Consider the following 27,272-nt stretch of genomic DNA (forward strand, 5'->3'; position numbering starts at 1 on the left):
CCTTAGGTGTGCCTGCCTTCAGGCGCTTGTCCCCAGGCCTTCCTGAAGACCAAGACCAAGGCGCTCCCAAGGTTTGTGGCTGGCTTATCAGGGCTCTCAGCACGTATTCTACAGGCCCAGGCAGCTACAGGGAGATGAATTGAGAGTAGAAGACCAAGAAGTTGAACCAGCACTTTGCAATCTGAGAGTCCTGCCAGAGACCAGCTCCAGCTGACTGAGAGCTTGCAAAGGATGCGTGGATCGGCGAGATGATAGGAAGACATAAGACACGGACCACTATGACTTGATGCTCATAATGGACAACTCGGAAAAGTTGCCTTCTTTATTTATACATAAATCATCACAAGTTTTTTCACAACATCCAATTGTTTCATTTTTCATTACATCATGGTTATGAAAATGCAAGAAGCAATCCTAAAAAATATTTTTCTATTTCAAAGAAAACATTCTTAACAAACCATTACTCATTGAAACCTGCAATCACCTGGCTGAAACCAGGAACTCCACGGTTGGCAGCGCATGCAGTTACATAGTGACAAGTAGTTTACTTATACTCAAAATCAACTTTTACTAAACACAAACTAATATTGATTAAAATATTAAGAATACAGAATTAAAAGATCATAAGTAAAAGGATTTTATAAAAGCATATAACATAGATTCTTTGCTAAATTTTATAATCAAATCATGCATTAATTACGGTCACTGTCACCTAGTGCTGATTCAATTGTTTTTTATTCTTTTGTTAAAGGGCAGTGAAAGGGATCAAGGCAATTCAGCTAATCTACAACAGAGGGCCTCTTACAAGAAACTTTCTTTCATCTATATAAACTGTTTTCTTTCCCTAAATATAAGTGCCAATATAAGATAAAGATTTTTATAAACTATTTTCTTTCCCTAAATATAAGTGCCAATATAAGATTGAGATTTTAAGCCAATTTGAGGGAGTTCACATTTATTTCCTTATAAAAAATGCCCCATATACTTTTGCTTTCTGTGGTAAGAAACTAAAATGCGTCATATCATGTGTTGTAACAGTTCGAGGTGCATGGTAAACAAACTCTTTGTACCTCCATGATTGCCATCTGTTGCAAGATATTATCAAGCCATTTATTAAGGAAAACATTACTTACACTAGGGCAAACTTTAGGACAAAAGTGGGCACATAACAGGATGTTTGGAAACATAGTGGGCTCAATTGTATTATTGTATACTTTTAACTGTGTGTCATAGCCTTACGTTACTACAGGTGTTTTTATCATAACATGATAGATCAATTTGAGGTGTCATATCAGTTACAGGAATCACTTCACATTAGCAGAAAAACAACAACAACACCCTCAGAAGAATTCTATGAAACATCAGAGAGGTGATTGAGTTCCATGCAATGGGTGAGGCAGCAATGAGGTGACCAGAGACATTCTGCCGGGCCTTGCCACGCAGCCAGAAACTCCTCGCAGCCTTGCTAACTGAGGAGCAGTGCTCATCACACACCCATGCCATCCGACCCAACTGCACGGCTCCCCACAGTGTCCCAAGCAGCAGTTTAGTCTGTTGAAGCGCAGTGTACTTGAACATCAAAAGCAATATGCGTTTTCCTAACCCTGAACACCACAAAGTGGTTCTGCTTGCCGTTCCTCATCTGCCTCAAAGGATGACCTCTGGTGCTTCGTTTTCTTTTATTCGCTTATTTATTTTTCATTTTTCTTACATATTTATTTTGTTGGAGAAGGAGAGATTGAGGAATGGTAGGAGTGGAAAAAAAGAAATTTCCCATCTGCCTGTTTTCTCCCTAAATGCTGGAAACAGCCAGGAGCACAATCCTGCGTCCTACCTGGGATGCAAGGAGCCGGTCTGGGTCATTTCTGATCCCCTTGGTCTGTGTTTCGGCAGGAAGCTGGTGTTGGGACTGGGACTTGAACCCAGGCTTTGGGAAATTGGACATTCTCCACATCTTCACCATGAGGTTATACGTACTCCTGGGCTTCCTCAGAAGGGAATGGAAAGGGAATAAAAGTATTTTGAGATTTAGAGAAATGCGGTTGGTAGTTCTGGGAAGGAAATCATGATCATTTTGTTCATTGGACTTTCTGCATCGCTTGAGCCATTTGCAATTATTTCCTCTTATTTAGTAAGCTGTATAGCAACAGCCCTAACAAGTCACAGTCTGTGTGGCATTCGGTTTATAAACCACCTTTCACAGCATGCCAGCACATTTTACAAATAATGAGGCGTGCTGAGTCTCCTCTCTCTGACCCTGAAAAACATCCAGGAGTTGCACCATAAAAAAAAAAAAGTTTTTCATTTAAGCCAAATAGATCTTAAGATCGGCTACTGTTTCATGAAGAAAAATGACAGTAGAAAATCCAGGAGTTCGTTCTGTGCCAGGTTAGCAAGATCTGCCTTGTCCAGAGGAGGTGATAACCAGGGCAGACCTGCTCTGGGTGACAATGAGTGGCAGCGAAGAACTCTGCTCTGGTAGCAGCTGCTCTGGTGTGGAGAGATGTTTCTGTCTGCTGAGTCACCACTTGAGCCCCACAGACAGGACAAGGAGACAAGGTGACATTGTTATTTCTCATGAAATTTTTTTTCGCTGAAATTTTAAAAATCGAATTAGTGCTTTCTCATAGTTTACGTCTTTTAAGCCTTTTCAGATATTTTGGTTATTTTTTTTTAACCCTTGTTTTTGTTTTTTCTATAAAACACACAGTGACTAATTGCCTTTCCAGTTTTAACTGTCGTCACTCTGATCACGTGTTTCCTCTGTCTGTCTGTCACTGATGTAATGAAGATACCGTTCCAATAGGTTCATTGTATCTTTCAAGATTATTATAAAGAAATAGCATTCCTGCATGACATGTGTAATTCACCCATGATTTATGGTTTACAGTTTCTGTTCTATGTAAGCAATAGTTTTGATTTTTTCATTGAAGATATCTCTGGAATATTTTGTTTGGCAGCTTCCTCCCAACCGGGAACACTTGTATGATTTCTATCACTGTGAATTAGTTTTTCCTATTTGTAGAAACCGAATCTGAATCACAGCCTACGACTGCTTCTGTATTGGTCATGCTTTTTGCGTGCAACCCAGTTGGCTCTCGTGGCTTTAGAGAAGTGGTGGAGGGGCAGCACAATGACGCCCCCATAGTTGTGCATACCGCAGTTGCCCAAATGCAAGTATACTTCAGGAGGGACCATGATGGAAGGGACTCGGCAGATGTCCTGACGGTTAGACTCTGTAAAAGGAGGATCACTTTCAGATGTCATGTAGACTTGTGAGGTGTTCCGAGCTAACTCTGGGGGCTTCTCTGACGGCCAGCCAGGGAGATCCAGCTGAGAGCAAGTGATCGCCCTGTGATTTAGACTCGCTGTGTCTTCTCTGCTTCACGCCTGTTGAGACCCAGGTGTAGGAACAGGAGGGAGGCCTCTGGCTCGAAACGCAGCCCGCACCTGGTGTTCAGCAGCGGGTCAAGGGTCAGTCCTTCTCATCTCAAGAAAGTAGATACTGCCAAGACCCTGAGTGAACGTGGCAGAGGATACATCCATGAACCTCGCAGAGAGAGCCCCGTCAGTCGGCAGCTTCACCTTGGCTTGGAGACTCCCAGGTCCTGAGCCGTGCGGACCTCTCGCCCACATAAATTGTCACATAATAAATCAGCATTGTATAAATCTGCTGAATGTGCAGTCATGTGTATGTTACTGTTAGAAAAGAAGGCTATTCCAATAGAAGCTCTGTTTTACTATTGAAAGATCTGGAAGTGTGCTTAAAATGATCAACGATGCTCTGAACATTTCTATACATGTTTTGAAAATATATGTACCCCAAACCCAAGCTGTGAATCCACACCCAGGCAGGGCTTTCTGGGTATTGTCTTACCTGCTAGACCAAGTGCTTCTCCATGGATTGAGAAATATTGAGGGCCCAGCACAGTGGCTGAGCAGCTAAAGTCCTTGACTTGAACACACCCTGGCATCCTATATGGGTGCCGGCTCTAATCCCAGCAGCCCCACTTCCCACCCAGCTCTCTGTTTGTGGCCTGGGAAAGCAGTCAAGGGTGGCCCAAAGCCTTGGGACCCTGCACCTGCCTGGAAGACCCAGAAGAAGCTCCTGGCTCCTGACTTCAGACTGGTTCTGCTCTGGCTGTCGCAGCCACTTGGGATTGAACCAGCAAGCGAAAGATCTTCTCTGTCTCTCCTCCTCTCTGTATATCTGTCTTTGCAATAAAAATATATAAATGTTTAAAAAAAAAGAAATATTGAATCCCACACACAGTCTTTGAGGGTGCCTTGCCAACCCTTGGTGGAGAAATAGAGAAGAAATATCTGGCTGTTTTTGTAAATGCTTGCTGTCATCTCTTGATGTGTTTTACTTTTCATTTCTCTTCTCACTAAGGATGCTGGGCCTACTTTCATATTCTAATTGGGGCGTTGATATTTTCCCTGAGGAGCACCTGCCCAAGCAGCCATTACCCAGCAGCATAGCCCACTGCTTTGCTCACCACACTTCGCTCAAACCATATGGTAAGGAAGGGTGAGCCATCGTGGATTGATGCAGTTTATATGCTGTGGCATGGAAGGCCCCTTTGCTGCTGTGCACAGCAGGGCTGTTTTCAGTCTCCTCACTTCCCATGGAGACAAGGAAGACAGACCCAGGGGAACCCCCTGACTTCCTGGCTCTGCAGCACTTCTGCTTTCACGCTATGACATTTCCTTAAAGCATTGCTTGAGCTACGTATCGTGAGTTTTAAGATATTGTAAACTAGTATAGCTTTTTCTACTTTTCTATTTTTTTTAACCTATAAATGGCGTAACATTGTGTTGATTATGATTCAATATTTGCAGATTTTTTTAGTTCTCTTTTTACAATTTTAGTTTTATTGTGATCCAAGTATATGCATTCTGAATAAATTAAAAAAAGAACCTTTTATTTACTTGAGAGGGAGAGTGGGAAATTAGGAGGAGAGAGCAAAAGTGAGAGAGGGAGGAAGGGGAAGAGAGAGAGAGATTGAGTCCTGCACTGACCCATTCCCTAGATGCCTTCAGTGGCAGGGGCTGGGCTGGGGACAGAACTGGGAGCCAGGACACAATCCAGGTCTCCCGTGTGGGTGGCAGAATCTCAGCTACTGGAGCCATCACCTCGCCCTGCCAGCGTCTGCATTACTGATAAGCTGGAGCCAGAGCTAGGAATTGAACCAAGGTACTATGATACTGCTTGCAAGCATTTTACAGCCACCAGGCCAAGTTCTCCAGAATAAATGTTAATATTTGGTTAACAATTATTGTAGGATGGGCCTGGCGTGGTGGCCTAGTGGCTAAAGTCCTCGCCTTGCATGCTCCAGGATCCCATATGGGCACCAGTTCGTATCCTGAGTGCTCTGCTTCCAATCCAGCTCCCTGTTTGTGGCCTGGGAAAACAGTGGAAGATTGCCCCAAAACTTAGACTCTGTACCCTTGTGGGAGACTCGGAAGAAGCTCCTGGCATTGGATTGCGTCAGCTCTGGCCATTGTGGCCACTTGGGGAGTGAACCAACAGATGGAAGATCTTTTGCTCTGTGTCTCCTTCTCTCTGTAAATCTGCCTTTCCAATAAAATCAATAAAAATTTTTAAAAGAATTGTTTAAAATGTAACAATCTGGGCCCAGCCTGATAGCCTAGTGGCTAAAGTCCTTGACTTACACACCAGGATCCCAAATGGGCACTGATTCATGTCCCAGCAGCCCCGCTTCCCATCCAGCTCACTGCTTGTGGCCTGGGAAAGGCCCAAAGGCTTGGGACCCTGCACCCACGTGGGAGACCCAGAAGCTCCAGGCTCCTGGCCTTAGATCAGCTGAGTAGCGGCTATTGCAGCTGCTTGGGGAGTGAATCATCAGATGGAAGATCTTCCTCTCTGTCTCTCCTTCTTCCTGTATATCTGATTAAAAAAAAAAAAAAACAATTGAAAAGATGTAACCATCTGTTATGGAAGATGTTCCAAAGGCATTTAAAAGAAATGTGAATTATTTACTGATTTGTCGTATTGTTTTGTGTATATAAATTAAGTATTTTTAATTTTTTCCCAACATCTGTGTATCATTTGGCTATTTCTTCTTTTAACTCTGACAGCGTTTGCCCTTTATATTTTGAGAGGGAGGTTAGGTGAGTAGAAATTTAGGATGTCAATTCTTCCGTGTATTTTTTCGCCTCCAGAAGTGTTTCTTGAGTTAATTCCTCTTGGTCTGATGCTGGTATAGTTAGATTGGCTTCCTCGTGGATTTCAGGTTGTATAATTTTCTACCAAGGTAATCTCGGTTTTTCATGTTGTTGAATAGCTTAAAAAAAACTGTAAGTAGTTGGGTTTCATATTCTGTGGATTATGGAAGTCTTTTCCTTAAAGGATTGAGTCTGTTTACATTGTAATATTTGCCCTTAAGTCTGTTTTGTTTCATTTTGTCTTATTTTTTATTTGCTCTTTTCCCATTCTTTTAAAATTTTAACTATTAAATTTTTAATTTTATTTACATTTTTATTAAATATCATTAACTTTTCATTGCTTACTTCTTTAGATATATGCCTTTTAATTTTTCAGTTCTCTGTTTGAGTATCTTTATTGTATTGCAGGGTACAATATGAATCCTTAACTCAATAGACCATCTTGAATACTACTTTTCTTAGTTTTTGACAATGCAAGAACTTTGCAGCATGTTAATTTCATTTACTTATCATTAGTCTTTTGTATATCATCTATTTTAGCTCTACATGTTTTCTATAAATATCACTAATATTATTTTAATGATTCAGCACTCATTCCCATGGATAGGTGTTTGCTGTTTCTTATCACTTTATTCCTGCCTATTTTTCATTTGTTTCTGTATGTTTCTGCTTTTTTTTTTATTATAATAAGGACCTCCCTTAGGATTCCATCTGTATCTTTCTACTAAACACAAAACTTTTAGTGTTCACATATATGAAAATACGTGTTTTGCTTTTGTTTTTGAATACTACTTTCACTGCAAACAGAAAGCTAGCTTCATTTTTTTTTCCTTGTAGCCTAAAGATAGTATTCTATTTTCTTCTGGGTTCTATAGTTACTGTTGAAAGGCCAGCCAAAAATATTCTCATTGTCCCTTCAGAAATGGTCTCTTTTTTGTGTCCTCTTTCACTGTTATATAAGATCCTACTTCTGCATATTTTTGACATTTTTATTATGCTTCGTGTGTCTTACTGTATGTTTCATTCTTAAAAAGCAATTTGTTCTTCCATCATCAATTTTCAAAATGAGGTACTAAAATCCGATTGTGTTTTGCAGGGATTTGTCAACACATGGGTCAGATTCTAGGGGAATAATTTGAGGTATTGCAGAAACTGATATCTTTGTGTTTAGAAGGTCCGTTTCCTTGATAATAACTAACTAGCATGCAATCTTGGGTCCGCAGTTCTGAGATTAGAGCTGGAGAAGCATTAGCTAATGTCGTTATTTGGTTTGCAGCCCATCATGGAGCCTTCCATTTGTTAGGAGGCTGTTTAACCCACACTGGGGTCTGTCCCATTGGACTTCTCCAGAGGCACTCTCCCGAAGTGGGCACCATGTAGCAAGGGTCGCTTCCAAGGTGCCCTGTGTTATAGTAGTCAGGGCGACAGTGCTCAGTGAACACTACTTCAAGGAACTTTCCTGCCATCCTTGTTCTTGTTGATGTTTGATTAATGCTTTCAGAAATATTTATTGGATGCTCATCTGCAGGCCTAGATTTATGCTTTTTTAATTAAAAATTGATTTGCAAATTTTATTGGTTTGAAAGATAGAGGCGTAGAGAGACAGGGAGGGAGATTGCAAAGACAGAACTTCCATTCGCTGATTCACTCCCTGAATGTTTGCAAGAGCCAGGGCCGGGCCAGCCAAAATCAGGGCAGGGCACTCAGTCAGGTTGTGTTCTGTTCAACTGTGTGACCCCAGTGCTTCCTGGGAATGCATTATCAACAAGCTGGGATTGGGAGTGGAGGTGGGACCCAAACCCAGGTACTAAGATGGGAGATGCAGAAGCACTCTCCCTTGGCATTATTCATTCTGCTCAGTAACATTCCTTTTATAAGTTCACTTTACAGTTTCCAAAATCAACTCACTCTTCTTTTTTTCTCATGAGAGTTCATATATTACTGCGTTTGTTTTAAAACCATTTTTTGTGCTATTCATAGAAGGAACTGAAATAAATGCTATAATCAATCGATCATTTTTAGTTGTAAGTAACGGAGACTTTGACTTCTCTAGTTCCTCGTTACTGGCAATGAGTTACCTCCTCTCGTCATCTTCTGTTGCTTCCGGTGATGATGGGGGTAGTTCAGAGGCAGTCTGGTGTTTCCCATGATGATGCTGATGTATTGCTGCCCTAATTTTAGGTCCGTGTATAAAGCATGTCAATGGCTATATTGTTTGCTGAATGCAGAATAGTGTGTAATCGTATGTTCCAACAAATTCTAAACTACAGACTTAAAATGAGAGAATGCTGCACAACCTAAAATGATAACTGTGTATAGTTTTCACAATAAATAAATACACAATGCAGGGTCATTTTTAATAGATGACTAAACAGAATCAGAGCAGGAGTCAGTATGTTGCTCAAATTACGCAGCAGTATGAAGTGCAACTGTGGAGTTTGGAGGACAGTCTTAGTGCGTTGTGCACTCTTTACAGCAATGCATCATTGTGGAAATACACTTTGATCTGAACCTGCCAGCTACCTTCCCCGCACAGAGTCCTCAATAGTGGAGGATTTAGGAATAGCTTTCCCCAAATATGAAGGAACGTTGGCTCTGTCCCTCCTGGCCGGTGCCATTTCATGAGCAGCTCACATGGCCCTGCTATCAACATACAAGATCTGGGTTTTAATTTTTTTTTTAATTTGTGTGTGTGTTTGTTTTTTGACGTCCCCTTTGCCATGCGAAATGTCCAGCTCGCATTTGCATGTTATCTGTCTGCTTCAGTAATGGTTAATGAAAGGAAGTCTTGGGACTGGAAATAGTTATGAATAAACCTTGTCTTCTCACAGAGAGAAGGAGAGAAGGACCATCGTGTTCGCTTGGCAGTTGGAAATGGTATGCGGAGTGACGTGTGGAGGCAATTTTTAGACAGATTTGGACACATTAAGATGTGCGAGTTCTATGGAGCCACTGAAGGAAACATAAGTTTCATGAACCACACTGGGAAAATTGGGTCTGTTGGGAGAACAAATTTCTTTTATAAAGTAAGTACAGTGATTTCTTTATATACTGAAATCTGCTAACTGTTTTCTAGATTTGGGTGTCCAAAAATTATGGTCAATATTTTCACTTTTTAAGTTGGAAACTTCTATAAGTTAAATAGACTAAAGGTCTACCGTGGTGTTATGGATTGTGGAAAACTCAATCATTGTTTGTATTTTCCCTCTGTCATATGAGAATAATGAGTACTCTTTTGTGGTGCCCTGGAGTAAGTCCCTGCCTGCAGCACCAGCATTCCACTTGGGAACATCGGTTTGAGTCCTGGTTGCTGTGCTTCTGAGTATCTGCCCCCTGCTGGTACTTCAGTGAAAGCAGCAGCAATTGGCCCAGGCACTTAGATGCCTGCCTCCAACTTCTTCCTTCTTGATTTCTTTATTTTTTCATTGACATACTTTCCATTCACAATCACAGGCTTACCATCCCATGCTGTAAAGAATTCAAAAAAATAGCAAGCAGAAAAAAAACATTCTTCTTCAACAGTGAAGAAAAATGCTGTAACAATAATCAAATCTTACCATGTAAGATTATGTATTTTGAACTGTGGGTGTTAGTTACCTCAGGTTGGAGAAAACATGTGATATTTGAGTTAGCTGTTGTGAATTGAGCTGCTGAAAATGTGGGAGAACAGACAACTCTCTCATATGCTGACTTTATTTTGTTTGGGTAAATTTCCAGAAGTGGGATGGCTGGGTTATAACAACAACAACAACAAAAATTACCTTTAAATGAGTAAAATATCGCCAGTTGACTGTTCAATGACAAATAAAACAGCAATAAAATACCAAAACACAGATACCTTCAACTGACTTGGAGAAGATAACTATGAAATTTGAATTTATACTCAGTAACAGTTTGACTTACATAATTAATGCAATCAACAACGTAGCAAACTTCTAGAACTAATAAATGTATAGGTCTTTGCATCTAGCATCTGCACAACTTCAATATTTTTCAGATATTTAGGAAACATCTATTAAGAATTACTGGACCACTTTGAGATAACCTAACAAATTTCAGAGATTTGGACGTTTTTGAGTTGTGTAGTCTGATAATAGTGTAGGGCAGAAATAATATTTTTAAAAACTAGAGATTCTTTGTGTGTTTGAAAAGAAACCATTTCTAAATCACCAGGGGGTCAAAGAAAAAGCACAACAGAAATTAGAAAATTGGAGTTGAATCATAATGCAAATGTTACATTAGGAAGTTGTGAACTCAGTTAAGAAGAACTAAAAAATGAATTTGGGGCAGCTAAATATGCAGTTCAGTAAGTTACTTTTATAAAAACAAGTGCTGGGAAAGGCACTTAGCTTAGTGATGAAGAGGCTGGTCCATCCACGGCTTCCATGGCGGAGTGCCTGGATTGCTGTCTGACTTTTAGCTCTTTCACTTCTTCTCCCTCTGTCTTCCTGTCAGTTAAACTAACAAAACACAACAAACTTTAAAAATGAAGTTAAATAAACAGAAGGAAATAATATAAAATGGAAGTTCAAATTATGAATGAAAAAAATTCAAATAATATCCAAGAAGTATAGGTATAATTTAAAAAAAATTAAACGATTTTTGATTGATAGAAGATATATTCATCAGGAATGGAAAGGGGGACGATGCTGTAGACACTTTAGCCACAAGCAGAGCAGCTGAAGGCCAGGTTGAATGCGCTCTTGCTACAAATATGAAATTATTAAATGGATCTTACAAATTTGTAGAATTAGAAATACCACAGAATTATCTCAAGAATTATCATACCACAGAAAATGAAATGAATTTATACCTAGAAATCTCAGCTCAGTCCCAGATTGTTTCCTTGTGAAGTACACTTATTAAAGAGCAGATAACTCCAGTCTTAGAAAAGTATCTAGAAATTAGAGAAAGTGTAAACCATTTCCCAACTGATCCTTATGTCTTAAGGTGATGTGAGCAATGAAGGAGTAAGGTGACCACTTGAGAAAGGAATTGGTGTTCCACAGGGCATCTCACCTGTATCCTGAGAGTGCCTCTGTTCTGTGATGTTGCCATGGAGTTTTCCAGAACTCCCTAATCTGCCCATTTCTGCAAGTGTCTTTAAAAGACCTCCAGGAGTGCCATCGCACAGACAGTAATATGTCTGTGTTCCTTGCATCTCTAGCTACTTTACTTTTTAGAATAATATTTATCTAAATGAACTTTGCTACGGCAGATAACACCCGGAAGTAACAGCAACAGCAAAACATTGGCCCATCTGGACCTCACTGGTGGTTTTCAGTACCCGGAAGGAGTTGAAACAGGTGTTTCTTGTCTGCAGTGGTTCACCTCTTTGGCCAGGCTGCCTCCCGAAAGCTGGTTTACATTCTAAACCTAATGAAGGTGCAGCTATTTTTACAATGCATTCTTGGGGATTTTGAAAGCCTGGTTGACATTTCCCAAACGCTCCTGTAATTCTGAACAAAAGTCTTTCAGGGAAAGTAAGTGCAGATCTGACTGGGCTCTCCATTTCTGGCAGATAATTCTCTCATTTTCATTGTACCAGTCCCGTTGCAGACGTGGTATTATGAAGCTTCCTTTGTGACGCTGAGTCATTCCAGTGTAACCATCCACCAAGAGATGATTTGTGTTTTACATAGCTGGCCTGCCTTCATTATAATTTTCTGATGTTTTTAATTCCCCTGCCAGCCTGTAAAAATGGCAGTAATGCAGGAACTAAGGCTCATCTCTAGTTTATTGTGAAAACTTCTGATTTTCCAATATATTTTGGTTTCCTGTCAGGAAAAGAATAATATGTAATACCATATGAATTCTGTTCCCTCAGCCATCGATGCAGTCACACATCGTTTGATAACATAGCAGGTTGTCAGAAAAAAAAAATCTGGAAAAAATATCATGCCACAAGTAAGGGGGGGCATTTATTTTGTAAGTGCATCTCTCAAAGCCTGAAATGAATGCAGGCTCGTACTCTCTGCGTTTGAGGGGAATTCGCCCCCCAGGAGGAGAGAGAACACTGTAAATGAGGGAACAAGGCTACAGCAGTCTTGTTGTCTTTTTTTTTTTGTGATACTGTCATTTAAATGCATGCAGCTGGCACACTGGTGAGGTGGCATAGCAGATAAAGCTGCCTCCTGCAATGTCGGCATCCCATACAGATAGGAGTGTGTGACCCAGCTTCTGTGCTTCTCCTGGCAAAGGAAAAACACTGGCAAATGGTTCAAGTGTTTGTGCTTTGCCACCCTCCCAGGAGACCTGGAAGAGGCTGCTGGCTTTGGCCTGGCGGTTGTGGCCATCTGGGACAAGATCGTTCTTTCTCTGTCTCTATAACTCGGACTTTTAAATTAATATGGGTTTTTTAAAAAAATGAATGTAAATGAAAACATAAGGTCCCATCGATACTCTCATGCAAATAAAGTAAAAACTGGTGACAAGATGTTTGAGAGACAAACCCATGTAAAGGTTACGGACACCCTTCTCTTGGCTAGTATTTTCAACAGGGGAAGATAATTCCTAATAGAGAAACGTGAAACCCTAAAGGATGGAAAGCTTGCAGAAAAGGGAGCAGTGAATCTCTATACAAGAAGGCTGAGAAAAATATGCCTGCACTCAAAACAGTAAGCCAGGAGGAAGATATGTTTAGAAAAGCAACTTCTCAGAGGCTGGAAAAATGACAACATTCCCTTTTAAGTGTAAGAGCTCAAAGGAAGGGAAGGATTGGGAGGAACCTGAGTCAACAACAGAAGAGGAAAAGTCAGCCTGGCCAGCTCAGAGCGGAAACAGCAAAAAAAATGAAACATTGTTGGCAGTGAACATGAACACACATTAAAGGAGTTAGAACAGGGAGGTGGGGATGATGGGGCTAAGCAGTCACACAGCACAGTGGACAGAACAAAGAACACAAAGAAAAAGGGGAGGGTTTGGAAACAAAGAGTGGTCTTCCATGTGTGTAATTGCTGTTCCTGCAGACAAGATCAAACGGAAACGGATTGTTTCACTCATAATACATGAAAATTACAAAGAAAAGACTTAGGTCTTTAGCAAAAGCACACACTATGTCCAGAGGGGAAATATGGCATGATAAAATCATCAGTAATACATCTATCTCCTGATGAGATTTCTGTAAGAAACCCAAGCCAAAGAGCTCTCAGCATGTGGTGAGGAGATCCTGGGCTGCTCCCAGGGAGCCTCGGATGAAGGTGAGCTCTGACACCTCTCAAAACAAAAGCAACCTCTCAGAAAGTGCCAGAAGGAAAGGAAGGGAACATCACTGCCTGAGAATTTTACTGCTGATGGATTAGTTCTTCGAGCTGTAAGTCTTCACTGGTATTTGAAGATCTTAGAAATCACGATACATAATGCCCTCAGAGTTACCAAAAGGCCAATTTTGTTGATAATATTTACTAAATGCCACTGCCTATCAACAATAAGATAAAACAGGACTGAGAAATGAGCCCCCTGCAGTGAGAAGGCTTGAATTATGCTTATATGTGGAAAGAGATTAAAATCCTAACAGTCCATGAAGACTTGTAGCACTAGCGGACAGGAGGCAGGAGAGAGAAGTCATTGTTCTCTTATCAGTCATTGTACTGAATGCATATACACACAATCTAAAGATTAAAAATGTACTTAATAGGGTGATCATTTTAGGCACTCATTATTAGCCTCAGAGGCTTTTTTTTTTTTAACAGTGTTAGAAGTAAATTATCTTTCTTGAGCAAGGAATGTTAGCTGATTGCAGAGGCAGGGAACAGTTCACCCAAAGCCTCCCTAACTTGTAACTCACCAGAAGGACTCCTAACATTTAAAGTCATATCTGTGTTCAAAGCACATGAAATGAAACATGTGACAATCCATAATGGGAAGAAGCACAAGGGCAGGAAGCAGCTGCCCTGTTTTGCAGAGTCCGAACAGCAGGAGGCTTCTGGTGTCTGCGTGAGGCAGTGTGTGGAGTGTGGCCAACTGGGAGGCCCGTGGAGCCTTCAGTCTAGGTGGCTGCCACGTGACCGACCTCCATCTCCTGTCCTTTGGAGAGCTCAAGCTGGGTGGTCCTGAACCCCTACTCTACATCATGTCAGAGTGCCTGGGTGACCCCATTCTCAGCCCCAGAGTTAGAAGGACACAGAAGGTATTAGAGAGTCCCTCCCAGGTGCCAAAGGTGAGGGTTAAATTGCTTGGCACACAGAGACTGATACTCAGCTCTAGTGCAATCTCTAGTACGACTGGACATTGGGATTTTGGTTACTTCTTCCTAGGCTCCAAAAATCTGCTTAATATTAGACACTTAGATGATTTTTGGGTTTCTTCTCCATCCTGTACATCTGTGAAGCTAAGTGTGCCAAAGCACTTGTGTGTAAAGAAACTCTCAGGACCAGTGTACATGGGTGCAGCTACACAGTGCTGGGGCACGAGGGGAGTGGGATTCTGGTGGCTGTGTTCTGGACAAGTTCTTGTTCACAAACACATAAATATCTGTATATACCAACTGTACATTTAGGGAAATTTCAAGAATGGCATCCATTTTTAAATTGTATTATTCTTAAAAAATGTTATTGATTTTTATTGGAAAGGCAGATTTACAGAGAGAAGGAGAGAGAGAGAGAGATTTGTCCACTGGTTCACTCCCCAGATGGCCACAGTGGCCAAAGCTGAGCAGATCCAGAGCCAGAAGCTGGGAGTGGATGCGGGTGCAGGGTCCCAAGATTTGGGCCACTGCTTTCCCAGGCCACAAGCAGGAAGCTCACACAAATGGGATGTTGGCACTTGAAGGGAGAAGATTAGCCAGCTGAGTTACAGCACCAACCCCTTAAATTATAATGCAGCTATTTTTGTCATCTCATGGGGGACTTTGTGAAGGCAGGAAGAAAAACAAATTCTTCTAGCTACCTTAGAAAATATTTTGATGTGCTTAAATTCATTTGAATTACCACTTTCTGGACAAGTCCCCTACAGCTGATAACAGACTGAACTGTGGTTCTGTAAGGAAGAAATCATACTCTCACACATGGTTGCCAAATTAATCTAAAAGAACCCTAAAGCTGACACCACAGTTGCCTGGCAAGTTTTCCAAAACATAAAGAGTGTTGAAATGGGAGAGAAAGGAACGGCTTCATGGACCGAGCTGTGTCCTTGTGTGGCCATAACGATAAAGGCAGTTCCGGATCTTCTGCAGTCTTCCCACCACTGGCTAGGCGACCAGCCAACGTGCTGTATCCTGCTTACAGGCAAAGAGCCACAAGATGCAAGCTTGCATTTTAATGAAGGCATTTTATGTCCAGAATAAACTCGTATTTGTATCACTTCCTGTTTGATGGCGCCTACTCTTCAAACAGAGTGTATTATCTTCTTCCTCATAGGGTCTGCTGATGAGGCCTTGCTCTCTTATAGCACAGGGGCTGGCATTTGTAAATGCCCAGTCACTGCCAGCTGCCCTGTTTTATCTTTGGATTCAGATAATGAACTGTGATTCTCTAAGGTTAAGTACTAGAGGTATTTGTGTCTAGTCTTTGATAATAAATGATTACCTTTCTCTCACTGGCATTCACTTTGCCCTTTTTGTTCTGTGGTTGTTCGTTTTTCTCTGCCCCTCTCTCCTAATCTGCTCACTCACTCTGCTTATTTTTTTTTTTGCATCTCATTTTAATACCTTCATGTTAGTTTACTACATTCTAATTTGGTTTCAAAAATTACTTATCTAATTGAGCAATAAAACTTCAGATTTCTTAGGTATCAAGCGAGGAGATGGACTGGAGCAATCAGCATTCTCTCCCAGCACCAGAATTCCATGATCTCTACGGCTACATTTCATCATCATGTGAACACTGCCGGAGCAGGATAACTAGGGACATTTGAGGATGAGAGGAAACATCTAATTATCTTTGTTCCCCAAATGATATAGACTTTCCCATAAATGGCTCATCTCACACCACATAGTACTCTAAAGCCCTGGATGTTCTTTCCCTGATCTGAAGATGAAGGGTCCGGGGTGAAGCCAGAACAGTGTCTGCAGGGATTTGCTAGTTTTGCTAGAGGCTGCAAGAAGAGAATTTCACAACAAAATTGCATCATTTATAGTTTGGTTCTGTTAAGCTTCCTATTTGAGATGATGTTTTAGGACCCTGCAAAAATGGTTCTCTCACCTGTAGTTAGCGCAGCACAGAACTGAATGCATGCATTAATTTGTATCCAGATATGACTCATTTCTGATAACAGCTGTGCTGTTTGTAAGGGGAAGTGCTACCAGGGAATGAATGCTATCTGTGGGTATCTTCAGGTCTCACCACAAATACTGGCTTTTAGGCAGCGAAAGTTACTTGTTTTAATGCGTTCATTTATCTTTGAATAATTGAGAATACAGTCTCTTGAGCCAATGTCCTTGAACAAATAACTAAAATGGTTTTTTTGGTTTAATTTTGCTTTTGCAGCTTTTCTTCTCGTTTGATTTGGTAAAGTATGATTTTCAGAAAGATGAACCTATGAGAAATGAGCAGAACTGGTGTACTCCTGTCAAAAAAGGTATAATTCATATTTGAGGATGTCTCCTCGAAGTTTCTGAACTTCTGTGTGACTATGGCTGAATCTGTAGAAGAACGAATGAGTAATTCTAGTGTGTAATGACTGATTCAGTATTTTAATGCAACATGGTTTAGTTACTAGATGTTAGCAACCTCACCGTAAACTCTGAAACCTGGAAAATGTTTACAGGTTGGCAATGCTTCTTCTTAATCTACTACCTCTATTTTGTACCAGTAGCATATGTCTGCCGCCCAATATCACAAAACTATAATGCAAAAACAGATAAATTCATTTCTAATTCTAGCTATGTTGGAAAGTCAGGCCAGCTTAGGTTTAAATCTAAGATCTAACATTTAGAATCTGTGCAGCTTCAGAAAGGTTAATTGACTTGTCTGAGTCCTATTTTAATTTATAGATATGAAGTGAGGTCACCGTTGACAGTTTAGTGACCAGCTTAGATGTATGTGAAGCTGGTGGAGGACCTGCTATGTGGCTTGTCGCCCGTTTCCCCTTCTTCTACCTCCCCTTATTTCCCAGCAGACTTTCTTACAATTTTAAGTTAGAAATTGTAATATTAGCAGGTGTCCCAATTAATGCAGGTGCCCACTGCACTTAATCAGACTAGAAAATAAAATGTTGTGATATGCACTTGCAGATCGTTTAGAGGTTTGGAATAAATAAGGCCAGAATGACATTTTACTACTTCAAAATATGTTTAAACTACTTTTGAGGAATGACACCTTACATCTCTTCTTCAAATCCAGAAGTAAAGGTTACAAACATGAGACTGGAAAAACAATAGGAGCATTATCTATCACAAGGGAAACCTTTAATTCAAGTTTATGGACATTGTGCAAAATAAGAACAAATGTCAAAGAAGTTGTAAAAAACTACACATGCCTTTCCAGTGTGCTTATCTGTTGCAGCTACAATCATGAGTGAACACAGAGCTGAATCCCAGAATTGAAAAGGTGTAATCTCAGAGTGTCCTGAACAGTGGACCCCAGAATGCTGCCTTGCTAGTGGAGGTTTGACTAGGAGCTACTCAGTTCTTTTCTCCATTAAGGAATTGTGCCTTAGCAATGGAAATTATACCTAGACAGGAAAGATAGGGATTCATTGTGACCTATTTAGGCATCAGCAGTGATTAATTTTTTCAGAAAAGATGTGACCACCTTTACTCATTTCATTAACTTTGTAACTGGAAGAAAATCAACATAAATTTTAAGGTTGATGGAATAGTCTTGGAAAATTTCAAAATTATAAGGACTGTGGCTGACACCAAATGATAGAAGAGTTAGGTAGAGCTGATCATAAAACATCAGCTCCTGTGTGAGACTAATGAGTGGCTCTGGGAAAATGACTTTTTCTGCCTTGTTTGCTGTAACCGTACAGTGGGAATGTTATCAGGGCCTCCCTTATGGGTTTTTGGTGACATTTAGAAAGGGACATGGATGCAGACCCTCATAGCAAGGAATGGTCCATTGAAAGCCCTCTGTATGTGCAGCTGTGGTGGTGATGATGAGGGACGGTGCTGCTGGCGGTAAGTGACCAATGGCATTGAGAATTACAAGGAGCTGGACAGAGGGGGAGTGTCTCTGGAGGGGGGGAAATTTAAGACCGGTGGGAATTGCCTTGTAGCCCATCCAGTTATCCACAATGCTACCCCAGCCCTTCACAGCAGGCAAAGCCAATCAACAGGTGCGTGAAGGCTTCTGGGCCGGGACTGCTACCTCTAGGCTTCACTGGCCTTTCGCCTAGCAGATGGGGTGGTAGGGGCGGGGGGAAGCCTGTTTAATTTTAATAAACTAGATCAGAAAGTTATTCCAAATATGAATAAATGTGACACTGTTATGTTTTAGCAGATGGGAGATCTTTTCAAAGTCTTATCTCCTTCCCATCAAGGTTTTCCAGCTTGTGCTTCTGTAACTCTTGGCCGAGTGCCTCGCTTGTCTGGGACTGGGTCCCTTGCTCGGGGAGTCAGGGATCATAGTATCAATCTCAGAGTACTTCTGTGAAGAGTAAGATGGCAGTTGCAAATTCCCATAGCAAGTAGTCAGAAAATACTGCTGTCATTTTGCATTAAAGTTATTGTTAGGGTAGTTCCATAGCTTTCAATAATCTCTAGATTTGTACCTTTATAATAAAAAAAATAGCCATCGTTCTGTTGACTCAGAAAGTCAGGGAAATGTCCACACATCCTTCCTTTACATCACATTGCACATCGTCTTGGTTTTCTCAGAGTGATTTGTACTTGTAACCTGTGAATGATGTGCTGGGTGGAGGCACCAAGAGTGTGTGATGTCAAATAGAATAGAACAAAGGTTGGGGGAGCTAAGGTGAGCAGTGCTGGGTGAGTGTGATCAGACACATGTATGTGATGGATGTGACGCTAGTTGTGCTAAGATGCCTGCAAAAATGCTGTTTTCTCTGCTAGGAGAGCCTGGGCTTCTCATCTCTCGAGTGAATACAAAGAATCCCTTCTTTGGCTACGTCGGGTCTTCCAGGCACACAAAAAGCAAGTTACTTGTTGATGTTTTCAAGAAGGGAGATGTTTACTTTAACACAGGAGACTTAATGGTGCAAGATGAGGAGAATTTCCTGTATTTCTGGGACCGCATTGGAGACACCTTCAGGTAGGAAGCGTCTTGGGATGCAGCACCTGTGCGTGTGAGCCAGGCCTGTGCAGTTGGCCAGTGATGCTGGAAGAACCTGTGCTAGCTGTTCAGTAGGTGCTTCAAAGAGTAAATATATGTGGCATGTTGTAAGCTCATTTTATCGAAATTAAATAAATTATGCATTCATAAGGATTCTGGGGTCAGAGGAGTTAATACCTAGAAATTAGAGTGTATGCATATTAAACGTCACCCATAGCTTCCCTTTAAATTACTTGTATTCATAGCACCAGAGATAGAATTTTTGTCATTTAGTGGTTACTTTACAAATTAGAATTATAACCCTCATTATTACAATATATTTATGATCCAGCATATTTAGAAAGCAAGCAATCAATGAACTGTGAATTAAATCATTTTAAGAAGAAATCAGTTTGATTACCAACAAGGCATTTCTATGGAATACTGTTTGGAAATATTATTTGGAAAACAGAAACACTATTTGGAAAACTGGCTGTCCTGGTTACTGCGTGCTCACACAGAGCTGAACGGCAGGCAATCAACTGAAACTGCCTACCTGCTTCTCCGAATACAGGACTAACTGAAATTTCTCTTTGTTGCAGGTGGAAAGGAGAAAATGTTGCCACCACAGAGGTGGCGGATGTGGTTGGGATGCTGGATTTCATACAAGAAACCAACGTCTACGGTGTGCCCGTGCCAGGTTCGCACCTGTGTCGGAGCTGGGGCTTTCTCAGAATATGCCAGTCTTTCTTTCATGTTGTAGTGATTTTGCTGATTCAACATTTTCTTTTTTTTTTTTTTTTCTTAACATGTCTTGTCTTCTTCTTGACCAAGCTAACATTCTGATCACATTAGAGCAGAAATACTGCTAAATTTTAATACCTATTTGTGTTTTTAAAGAAAAACTTCTAAATCATGGTCAGTGACTCACTGATTACAAATAGATGGAGGATTTCAGTGGTCTTTTTTTTCTCTCTCTTTTTATGATTCGTGTTAGAAAATACAGATACACAGGAACAGGTCATTTAGATGTTCAGGCACGCTGACTCACCTGAGTGGGTCTGTCTGGAATTTACAAAGCTTCGTTGACTTCATAAATACGTATTTTGGAATCCTGTGATGATGGGGAAACTGTCACAGCAAGCAAGAAAGTTGAAGTTCTCTAACACCCACCCATCACTTCAGTCCCAGATTTTTTTTTTCAGGAAATATAATATCTTCCAGCTAATGCTTACAGGACAAGGGGCACCATAGGGTGGGAGTATTTGGGACACAGGGAAGAGGTGTTGACTTAGTCAGTTGCCTCTGGGTGTTGGTAAAAGGCTGCAGGCCCTCTCTCTGATCCCTGCGCAAATCGCAAATCGGAAGGTAGCTTCATCTGCAGTGGACGGTCTGTGGGATTTACAGTGGGAATGCCAGCTTCTCGTGTCTTCGCCAAAAATGTACCTTTGTCGCATTCACGTTTAGAGCTTAGATGTCTGCTGAGCTATGCTTATTTTCACATGTTTTTTGTCTTGTTTTTCTTTTTTTTAATGAAAGGAAGCAAGATCCATGTATTTCATAAACAAAATTTTTAACAGAATAGTGGTCCTTCCCAACTTACCCTCCCTCACTCCCACCTTCTCCTTCTTAAGAATTGTGTTAGAGGTGGTAGAGTGCAAACTGTGGGTGATTTATGGTGCTTTTCATTCTGACTCTTTAATTCTGTAGTGTAGACAATCAGGGATGGCCTGTCTTTCCTTGCTGTCGAATTGCCTTTAGGCATTAAATATCAGGCTCAGAGGAAGACGCAGTCTCATGCATACTCTTGGTATATTGTTACCACGCATTGCATTTGTAGTCAGTAATTAGCAGGATAATTCTTAAAAATTCATCTTGACATTGTTAAACTGATTCTGCTTCAAAATTTTTTCAGGCTATGAAGGAAAAGCAGGAATGGCTTCTATTATTTTAAAACCGCATAAATCTTTAGATTTGGAAAAAGTTTATGAACAAGTTGTGACTTCTCTGCCGGCTTATGCTTACCCACGGTTTTTAAGAATTCAGGTAATTTTACTATTCAGTTACCATAAAATTTTAAGACCTGGAAATCATGAGGGGCTTTTATGGCAGAATAATATGATATCTGTAATATGTATTTTTAAGTTGTATTAGAAAAAGTCCAGGAGAGTTACAAGCTTGGTGATGTTGAGTTGATGTCAGTTGGTTGTCATAGCTGAAAGCTGAGACTGTGGGAGGAAGCCTGGTGAAACGCTAGGCTGTACTGTGTGTATATGTGTGTGTGTATGTTCTTATGTCTCTGTGTGCTTGTATATGTGTCTGTGTGTCTCTGTGTGTGTATGTGTGTTTGTGTGTGCATGCCTGTGTTGTATGTGAGTCTGTGTGAGCTTGTATGTATCTGTGTCTGTGTGTGTATGTGTGTGCATGTGCATGTTTGTGTGCTTGTGTGTGTATGTGTGTGTGTGTGTGTGTGTGTGTGGAAATGGCTTCTTTTCGCTGCACTCAGGACCTCATGGAACAGTGACAGTCCTGGTGACCCTGAGGATGGAGCATGCCAGGACTTCACTTTGCATGTATCTTGTGCACGTCTTTGGAGTTTGGTCTTTAGAGTTCAAGATGTCTGCAGGATGCTAGAGTTAGGTCCCCCAGGCAGACGTCAAGATGTCTGCAGAGCCTGCCGGCCATTGACTTGAAGCAATTCTGCCATCGCTCTGTCCAGCCTCTCACTGCCTGCCATCTTTTGGCTCAGTACTGAACTCAAATGTTTTGGGACAAGGGATTCTCTTGTAAGGTGACTCATGTAAAATGTGGTCAAAGGAAAATGTCCTCAGCTACTGTATACAATTACATACTCACATATTCAAACACTGGTTTGTCTGAATTTGCGTCCCAAATGTAATTTCCACAAAGTTTGCAGTTTCCATCTCCTATCATCTAAATCGCACATTTTCTAAATTTACTTGTTATCACTGACTGAGGAACACATGGTGTCATATTCATCTGTCAAGTATTTGCTGGCCATCTTAATCGATCACTGATCTATCAGCCATATCATCACAACTTTAAAATGCATATTGAATTTGCATATTTTTATTTTTAAGAGCTTTTACATTGTTTCGTATTATTTTTCTAATAATACTCAGAAATACTAAAGTCACAGATTTAAAAGAACAGATTTTAAATGAGTTTTTATTGAAGTAGTTGTTGATTCACATGTCATTGTTCTATAAGAGAGATCCCAGGGATATTTATCTAGCTTCCCTAAACTTAAAATTTATAAAGCTATTACATCCAGGGTATTGATGTAATGCGCCTGATTGAAATCGCTCCTGTTTTGCTGACGTTAATATGTATGTATGTGTTTGTACGCCCTGATCTCCCATGTACCTTCATGCCTCTTGGACCACAGGAAAGACCTGAGCAAGTTCAGGGTCCCACAAGTTATCTTTCTCTAACCTTACCCAGTGTCCGCATTTCCCTTGCCATCTCACCTCATAGGAAATATATTTTGATGAAGTAGAATGTTGAAAGAATGTAAAATGTTTTTAATTTTCTCACCTAAAGCAGCTTAAGTTGAAAAGCAGGCATATTTGCATAAAATATTAGATCAGTCTTTCACAAGTACAGAAAGTATTTTAGGATTATTAACCACTATTAGTTATGGTTACTACAGTATTTGCTTTAATTAGCCCAAAGGCTGACACTTACAGGTCAAAATGTCTGTTTAACAAATAAGTTATGAAAATACATGATCTGATAAAAATGTGTAAAGATAGAAGTTATTTGTTTCAGATAAAGCAGTCAAAATATCTCTGATTAAAAATCAGTCTAGCACAAGTAATTATGAAGGGTTCTTTTGCCAACTCTTTATCAAAGATTTTTTTGGAAAGATTTGTTTATCAGAAAGGCTGATTTAACCAGAGAAGGAGAGTGAGAGAGAAAGATCTTCCATCTTCCATGTTCCCCAAATGACCACAAAGGCTGGAGATGAGCTGATCCAAAGCCAGGAACCAGGAACTTCATCTGGATCTCCCACATGGGTACAGGGTCCCAAGGACTTAGGTCATCCTCCACTGCTTTCCCAGGCCACAAGCAGGGAGCTGCCTGGGAGGTGGAGCAGCTGTGGCTTGAAGCAGCGCCCACTGGATCCTGGGTGTGCAAGATAAGGATTTAGCCACTGAGCAATCGTGCCAGGCCCTTTATCAGTGATGTTCAAATGTGGTCATCCTCAGTGTCTGAGATAAAACTAATCTTCTTGTTCCTCCAGGGAAGTACAGGCGGTTTTCATCTTTGTACAAAGCAGTCATGTGATGCAACATGACTCAGAGGATTGCATGTATTTCAGCTCAGTAATTTCTGTTTCTGTAATTTATTCTTAGGAAGTAGCCAAAGATCCACAAACATTGTATCTGAACATATTTTTCAAAGTGTAATGGTGTTAAGCCTTTTCATCCTCTCCGTAAATTAGTAAGAATAAGGTTAATTAAAATATGGTAATTAGATAAGAGCTTATAAAACCACTTATTAAAGTGTTTCAAAGGAGATGACCTGACCTAAGGAAATTACACTTTATATAATGTTAATTGTTTATAAGGGAGAATTCTGCATCTTATAAATGCAATGAGCTTCTCTCATTCTCTGGAAAAGCATCCACATGGCTCCATTGATTTGTAGTTATAGGAGGAAAGTGTTGGGCCAGGGAGCCAGGAGAGGGAAGGGGAGTGATCAAGGGTGGCTTAGCATGGAACAGAGTCTCGAATTAGCCCCAAGGATGAACAGAAACAGCTAAAGGTGGGTCCCAACATGTTGTCTCCTGCAGGCAAGGTTGTGTTTCCATATGAGCCATCCAAAAAGAAAGAGAACCTGATCTCCTTTCAAACTCCTGAGGCAAAGATTCTTAAACTTTTTGGATTTGTGGCAACCTAGGTGTTCTAGTAAATTTTTTTCATGACAAAATATCTATTCATTTATCCACTAGCCTATTAAGTATTTAGGATGATCAATTAGCATTCATGTGAAAAATGATGCAAATAAATCAAAACACAAACTCTTTCATTTAGTTTTCAAATAACTCCAGTTACTTACGAAGGGACTTGTAAACCTAGTGCCATTGTTTCATGGGCTGTAACACAAACTACTGTTGAGAACTGTGAATTCTCTTCAACTATGAGGCTACTCCAGAAAGGTCCTACAAATGAGATTAGAAGATTTATTTATTTTGCTGAGCAAAATTTTTAAATCCACACATTGCTTTTCTATGAGATGTCAGTTCCCCGAGCTTTCGGAAGACTTCTAAGGTGAGCAGTAGGTATCATTGGATTTTTTTGAAAACTGAAGCTAGCCTGTGTGGGTCCTGGAAATTCCCTGAGCTGCCCCAGGTTTGATGACTCGGGCTTAGGGCCTTCCGTGCGAGAACCTTTAGTATTCAACAGGTTGTGCTGCCTGTTTTAAACATGCTTACATGATATTCATAATTTTGACATACTGGCTCAGTTCATAAAGTTTGCAGGTAAATCAGTCTTAGAGTTTAAATGTTCCATTGTTCATTTGCTATTTCCTTGAAGTTACCAGTAGCAGACAAACTCACTAGTCCGTGGTATAACATACTATGTTTGTATGTTAATATTAAACATTTCCACTCATCCTTATAATTGTTTTATAGGAAAAAATGGAAACAACAGGGACATTTAAACTACTGAAGTTTCAATTGGTGGAAGAAGGATTTGACCCATTGAAAATTTCTGATCCACTTTACTTTATGGATAACTTGAAAAAGTCTTACATTCCTTTGACTAAAGAACTTTATGATCAAGTATTACTAGGAGAAATAAGACTATAAGAATTTGCCTATTTGGGGATGCCATGTGCTCTCCATTGAAGAGAGAAGAGCATGGATGCTACTCAACTTCTGATGGGGTTGCATTTTCATAAACCAAATGTCGTAAGTTAAAGTTGAATTGAATACACCCAATCCGACAAGCCTATCTGCTTAAAACATAGCACATTTGTTGCAGAATCGTTTTCCCTGGTAGTTCATGGGCTGACAGGGTGCTGCGATCTTCTGCTATTATCCAACACCAATAAAGAGTTTCTTAGGCATATCATAAGCCCAGAAATATATCAAAGCTCAAAATTCCATGAATGGTTTCCACTGAATATCATTGGGAAGTGAAGTTGAAGCATCGGAGGTTGTGAGCATGAATGTGATCATGGTTACTTTTGTGATTCTTTAGTATCAAATCGGGAAAGGGAACAAACATTAATCCTCTGCTGTGTTTCCTTAATATGGAAGGGAATTTCTTTAACGCTATAAGAATTTAATTTGTTTTGATTAATATATGTGCTAGTTGACTATTTTATCTGGGGAATTCAATGTTTGATAATATTTGTCTTAAGATTTGGAATAATAAATAAGACATTAACAATTTAGATAATCACCTAAAAAGTACTTTCTATTGTGTAATGTTTCTACTTTTGAATAAGTAATAAAAACATACGCAAATATTTTATTTTTATTTGTTATGCAATATAAATAAATAAAACCATGTTTGCTTACTGTGTCTTTTGAGTTTTTATTATGTTGTTTTTAGTTGTAAGGTTCCGGCCAAAGGGAGCTGACTGACTCCATGCACTCATATCTTCTTTATCTTAGACTTGCAACAGGATTGCAGAAGACATGGGAACATAAGAAATAAGAGCAGGAAGCTGCTAAGCCCAAAGCGTCAGGAAATACTGGAAGGAATCACATAACTGGGATCAAACTAAAAAGCTAAGCAGAACTGTAGGAATCACTAATAGACACGGGCAGGTGGACTTGAATATCGCCGTGGTGTGATCACTAAGGTTGCAGAGAGAAAAGTCTGTATGTTTGAACAAGTTTAGGAGGAGGCATTTGGGAGGTTATCACTGGGACTGTGTGCTGAGCAGAATTAAACTGGGTCAAGCAGAAAGCAGCGGACCCCAGTGTTTCCTTTAAGCTAGAGCCACAAAAATGACTCTCTGAGTAAGGTGAGATGTCCTGCGAGGAGCATGGATGCTCCAGCAGTTCGTATGCTACAATCTTGGTCCCTGGGTGGCAATGTTGTATGGTAGAACCTTTAGGGGTGGGGCTGCATGGTAGGTTGTCAGTGCAAGTCCTGCCCTTGGGAGGGCTAAATGTAGTTCTTTTGGTGCCTCAGATCTTTGCTTTTTAAAAGCTTTTTTCCCCCACTAATCTATTTTATTTGAAAGGTGGAGATACAGCAAGAAGAACAGACATGGAGGTCATACATGAGCTTCTCTGCAGGACCAGAAATAAAACAGCTGGAATCCAAACCCAATGCCTGTATGAAATCAGCGCTGCAGGTGGAGACAGCCTGCTACACCACAGTGCTGGCCTCCTCAGATAGTTCTCCTGAGCATGAATTCTTATCAGGTCACCCCCACATGTCTGCCCTCTTCCGCATGAAGCTGCTCCCGCTCTTGCTGCTCTGGCATGTTGGATGCATCAAGGAGGCCCTCGCCAGAGGCCAGTCGGATGGCATCACCAGATCTTGGACTGCGTACCTCCAGAACTGTGAGTTGGGAAACTTGTTTTCTTTCTGAGAATGTGAATTTCAGTGTTGTCTTAAAACAACACAAAGTCACCTTGACTGAGGGCTGGTGAGGCTGGGCTGCTCAACTGTCAGGAAAGCTTGTCTTCTGCCTTTTGTCTGCCATGAGCCAAAGAACTTTGTTGGGTTTGAACTCATCTTGTAGGCAGGATTTTTGTCACTGTTTGGAGAATATGTGTTCTAAAGTTAAAACCTTTTAAATGTAAAGGGTAACCACGTACAGCATAGAAATAAATGATCAGACTTTAGATTTAAAAATGAGAAATGTAACTGACTTTGCAAAACTCAGACATTTTAAGAGCAAGCTTTAAAACAGTATAAAGAATTCTAAGCAGATCCA

General features: G+C 40.5%; 1 protein-coding gene across 1 annotated transcript in view; it reads left to right on the plus strand.

The window, feature by feature from the left end:
* The window catches only part of SLC27A6 (solute carrier family 27 member 6), a 54,161-nt gene extending 27,284 nt beyond the window's left edge, over window positions 1–26,877 (plus strand). Inside the window, exons 5-10 of the mRNA XM_040970506.1 lie at window positions 9,021–9,215; window positions 16,614–16,704; window positions 19,142–19,340; window positions 19,943–20,040; window positions 21,256–21,386; window positions 25,003–26,877. Coding sequence (XP_040826440.1) covers window positions 9,021–9,215; window positions 16,614–16,704; window positions 19,142–19,340; window positions 19,943–20,040; window positions 21,256–21,386; window positions 25,003–25,179 — 891 coding nt within the window. The 3' untranslated portion in view covers window positions 25,180–26,877. The remainder of the gene's footprint in view (window positions 1–9,020; window positions 9,216–16,613; window positions 16,705–19,141; window positions 19,341–19,942; window positions 20,041–21,255; window positions 21,387–25,002) is intronic.
* The last annotated feature ends 395 nt before the right edge of the window (window positions 26,878–27,272 follow it).

This window comes from Ochotona curzoniae, unplaced genomic scaffold, assembly GCF_017591425.1.
Source record: "Ochotona curzoniae isolate NIBS_2020 unplaced genomic scaffold, NIBS_Ocur_1.0 contig_1, whole genome shotgun sequence".
In the NCBI taxonomy this organism is placed as follows: Eukaryota; Metazoa; Chordata; class Mammalia; order Lagomorpha; family Ochotonidae; genus Ochotona; species Ochotona curzoniae.